The 4,739-nt window shown below is 34.3% G+C and overlaps 1 protein-coding gene across 1 annotated transcript; it reads left to right on the top strand.

The window, feature by feature from the left end:
* The first annotated feature begins 389 nt into the window (after nt 1–389).
* Nucleotides 390–2,204, top strand: LOC110873006. Its single transcript, XM_022121904.2, has 4 exons — nt 390–534; nt 628–814; nt 891–945; nt 1,676–2,204. The coding sequence occupies exons 2-4, from the start codon at nt 669–671 to the stop codon at nt 1,928–1,930; spliced, it is 456 nt and encodes a 151-aa protein (XP_021977596.1). The 5' UTR covers nt 390–534; nt 628–668; the 3' UTR covers nt 1,931–2,204.
* Nucleotides 2,205–4,739: the final 2,535 nt, after the last annotated feature.

Genomic DNA, 4,739 nt, shown 5'->3' with positions numbered 1-4,739 from the left:
TGGACCAAAATGGCAACGATGAAACTTTTTTGGATCCAAATGTTAAAAATGAAACATTTGGACTAAACTGCCAAAACGGTCCAAACCACAGGGACTAAAATGGCATTTAACTCAAAAAAACAATTATATAATTGTATTGTAAATCTCATTCAAATTGGTACATACAAAAAAGTTATATGATTTGATTCTAAGATAAATACCTTTATATGAGCTTCACAAATATTTCAATTTATAATATACAGAAATATTATTATATAATGTTTCAATTAATTAATAAATTTATTGCATTAAATTAGAAGAGAAAAACAAATAAGATAAGAAGAAATATCTTAAAAGATTTATAAAATATAAAATAAACTTAAAAGAAATAAGAATTACCTAAAAAGAAAAAGAAATATATTTTGTAAATCTCTCTCATCCCTTTTCCATGAATAGTCATCCTACCTCCCATTTCAAGCTTCCTCTCTTCACCCCCATCAATTCTCCTTCTCTCTCTCTCCCTCTCTGCAAATAACTAACATCCCTTCAACCAAGGTCTCTCTCTCTCTCTCTCTTGTACGCCATTTTCGGATTCCATTTTAGAAGCTTATATGATTTCCATATTATGAATATTATGTTTCTGTGCAGGTGGTGTTGTTGATTTTGCCTCGCATTCCAAGAGTCTCGAGATGATGAACCGTTTTGTGTTTGCAAATCAACAGCAGAACAACAACACCGCTGGAGAGACCATGAACGACGTCGTTTGCCCCAAACCTCGTCGTTTGCGTCTCCTCAACGAATCCATCATATCCTCCTCCTCCTCATCTGCTCACATGTATAATTTCAGTTGTTAATTTTTGTTTAGTTATATATGCAGCTGTTTGTTTAATTACGTTTTGTTTTTCTAACAGTCATCAAACTGAATCAAATTCCAGGACGGAGCTTCTAGATATGATTCTCACCAAGGTTTTTTTTTTTCTTTCGTATTGTTACATCTCAATTTTTCACTTTGGTCACATCATGATTTTCGGTAATTAGAACCAGTCAAAGTTCCGTGAAAGCTCCTATTTTTTTATATTATTTGTTTTGTTATGGGATTTAAGTAGTGTTAAATTGTTTATTTGTTATGATTTGAAAGTGACATTGCAGTCCAAGATTTTGTTTGTTTCCGGTGAACTTTTTTTAAATATATTTCAGACTAATTTATTGATTTTTCTACATTTTTTTTGGTCATCCTAATAATATTCCATGTAGACTTGATTGATAACAAAATGATAATTTAGGAAATTGATGAAATTTACAACATTTATTGGTTTTATTTATTTATTTATTTTATTATTTGTTTGTCACCGTAAATTATGTATGTTTAAGTTTTGATGAAACAAGTTGAGGTTTTATCTACTTAAAATTAATGGAGTGTTTAATGTTACATTACTCCCTCCTCCCCCTACTTTGAATTTAATGGACAAAATTAAGTTTCATAGACTTTGTTTATGTTTTACTTTATTAAATTAAATAATTAAGAACAAAGATATCAATTTTGGCCATTGGATTGGATCATATTTGAATGAATGGCAGAGATTATCTCCTCAAAAGACAAAAAGCATTTGATTTGATCATACTGTCAATGACATAAGATTAAGTGTATATATATTTTTGTTTATCATTGATGTTTTTGCTCATACTTTTCTTATAGGAATGTTACGATGGTGAGAAAGTCGATAATCCTGTACCGTCGTCACCACCATTCTTTTGTGGTTCTCCACCAAACAGGGCATCCAACCCTTTGGTCCAAGATGCCCTGTTTGGTAAGGAAGACCCGAACCCATTTTCACATGCTTTTGAAGCCTCACCGTCTTCATCGGCTCGAGGAAGCTGTGCTCGAGGCCAAAAGCACCCTGCAGTTAGGGTCGTGGGGTTCAACTCCCGCGGCATCTCAGCCGTTGCTTAAGGAGAGGCAAATTTTGATGAGGGGTCTAGAATTTTTGTTTTGTTTTGTTAATGTAGAGGGTAAATTCTTGTTTATGAAATGTGCCTTTGGGGGTTCAAATGTGTATATGTGTTTGGAGAGAGGAATAACAAGCCAGATGAGGGGCAAAAGGGTAATTTCCTTGTTAGTGATTTAGAAAAGAGACTTGTCAGAGGAGAGAGCGGGGTTTAACAATGTTCCTTTATTGTAATTTTGTTAAGAAAGAAAGGAGAAAATTGTCTTTTAAATTGCAACTTGTTGACTTGTTTTTATGTGATTATTTTATTTTATTTTATTTGTTTACTTCAAGTGCTGACTGTATATGATAAGATTTGTAGAGATCATAGGAGCACGTGGCTGTGGAACTTTTATGTAACTTTATTCTATCAAGAAGTTGTTGGATCTATAAGGTTGGTACAAGATTGCCTTAAAAATAGGTGATTAAAACTTTCTTGAGAACTAAAAAATATGATAAACTGATTATAAAACTCTTATTTATCATCTACTAAACATTTTGAGTTATTCAACTGATAACTAACCAAATGTAAGTATAAATTTTTGACTGGTTATTTATTTATTTATTTATTTTTTTTTTGAAAATAGACTTTCATAAAAAAGATGCCCACCATAAAAGGGTCCACTCAACAGAACAACCAAAATCAAACCTTCACTTGCAACATGTCAAACTTTCACCAACTTTCCCAATTTATACATTTATTTTTAGATCTATATTTGAACCAGAGATACTCTTAAGTCCCCTCCGCAGTGATACGCGACATAACGCCAAACCGGGATATAGCGCCCCATCGCGTCGCCGTCGCCGCACACCGCCCTGGGCGTCGCCATACGACAGATTCTCTCTCTCAAACACACACACACACACACACACACACACACATATATATATATATATATATATATATATATATATATATATATATATATATATATATATATAATTGAAGGGGTATAACCACACGACACACCTATGTGATATAACCCCCCTCTCTTACGCAAATTTCACGTGTCGAATAACCCCCCATGATGAGGGGTGACCACTACACATGGCTTAAAGATTGATGTCTTGACAAATGTCTTCTATCTTGGCCTGCCTATTGAAAAATCTATGCCCGTTTCTAGCTTTCTAGATACACTAGCACGAAACCATTATAATACCGTGGACCGCAATCTTCATATCATTAGAGCATGACAACCCCGAACGCAGCTCGAGGAGATCCCGGATCGAAAAAACAAAGATAGGCGGTATCTTGTAGGATCGTTGTTGAACCCGAATGAGTCAATCAGAAGAGTTGTTTATCCAATTCAAAGGCGGAATCAATGAATTAGACACTCAAACTAATTATAATGCTTCTTTGATTGATTTAACAATGTTTACAACCTGAAAGCAAATTGGCAGCACTTCGTTACACTTTTCAGAACCGTTACCAAATGAACAACATGTGCACTATATATAGGTGAGGTAGGTTCGCTTTAATGGACAATGTCCATATAAGCGGACCTGCTTGCTAATCCACCAACTTTCGTTTCTCGAACCTCGTGCACTGGTTATTCTAACCTATCCTATTCTATTACATGATACAAGACGAAGTCAATAGACGTAATGCACTAACAGACTCCCCCTCGGATATTGACGAAGTCTTTAGTGAACATTCTCTGTTATGACACCTCTTCAGTCTTGATGATATTGCCTTCTCAATCAGATTGTAACAATGTAAGCATCTTTCAATCTTTCTCTTTGATCAGCTTCTCTCTTTAACTTATATATCAGAATCTCATTACTGACTTTATCATCAACAGCTTCATCATCAGCAGACTCCCCCTCTCGTCAAGCTTCCGTGCTTCTAGGGATCGACACCTATCTTTTCAGCTACAAGCTCATCCTCACTTTCAGCTTGTCTTCAGACTCCCCCTCAAACTTTGCCTCCGGGATCGTAATCTGGTATCTTTCTTATCCTGCAATCACTCAAACACTATATAAGTAACAACATTTTAAAACCAACAAATAAATTCTCTAATCCACTCCCCCTATCAACCAACTTTACAGATATGGTAGCATTAAAGAATCCAACTCCCTCACACTTTATCAACCAAGTTCAAGTCAATGACCTTGGAGATATCACAAACTGTTTTTTTTTTTAATTTTTGATTTTAATTCAAGTATCAAATTACTGAACTTGTTTTATTTTCAGAAACACAATCAGCTTACTTAGATTTTGAAACTCAGTATTTCAGACAACGGTTGTCGAAAATAAAGCAGAAATCAAAATCTTTTGTATTTTCTGAAAATATAAAGCAGTAAGAAATATGTACAAACATATTTACAGATAATATTTTTGTTTTAAGTATGCGTCAGAGGATCATATCAGTCTTTGACAAGTTACAAGTACCGTTAAGCTTTAAATCATACTCAGTATTAAACAATTCATGTAGATAGTCTCTAAATTCTCAACACAATTTTCAATCTATTCAGGATACGATTTAGATGTTTTATGAACTTAGCTCATTCATGTGTCCCACCTCTTGAATATACTCCTGTATCCAGAATCTCAAACTTCAGATTTACAGGTGATTGTACTAAAATTATGTCTGTACATAAATTAGGACATGCGAGAACTGAAGGATCTTAGGTCGATACTTCTGTATGCGCAGAGAGATATCAGTTTCGACTTTGATATGTCCCCTTTAGAGGATCTTTTAGCTACAACAGATGATTATCAATTTTATTGTCTAATCAACTGAGGGCTAATGCTGTGTTTCAAGCATTTGAGGA

This window comes from Helianthus annuus, chromosome 8, assembly GCF_002127325.2.
Source record: "Helianthus annuus cultivar XRQ/B chromosome 8, HanXRQr2.0-SUNRISE, whole genome shotgun sequence".
Lineage (NCBI taxonomy): Eukaryota > Viridiplantae > Streptophyta > Magnoliopsida > Asterales > Asteraceae > Helianthus > Helianthus annuus.
The sequence above is the reverse complement of the archived record's forward strand: the minus strand, read 5'-3'. Positions and strand labels throughout refer to the sequence as shown.

Bases quoted from the DNA above. Each gene is read 5' to 3' on its own strand.
- LOC110873006 (XM_022121904.2), top strand. From the start codon at position 669: ATGATGAACCGTTTTGTGTTTGCAAATCAACAGCAGAACAACAACACC. The intron at 815-890 runs GTATAATTTCAG...TTTTTCTAACAG, and splicing joins TCCTCCTCATCTGCTCACAT to TCATCAAACTGAATCAAATT. The intron at 946-1,675 runs GTTTTTTTTTTT...CTTTTCTTATAG, and splicing joins TAGATATGATTCTCACCAAG to GAATGTTACGATGGTGAGAA.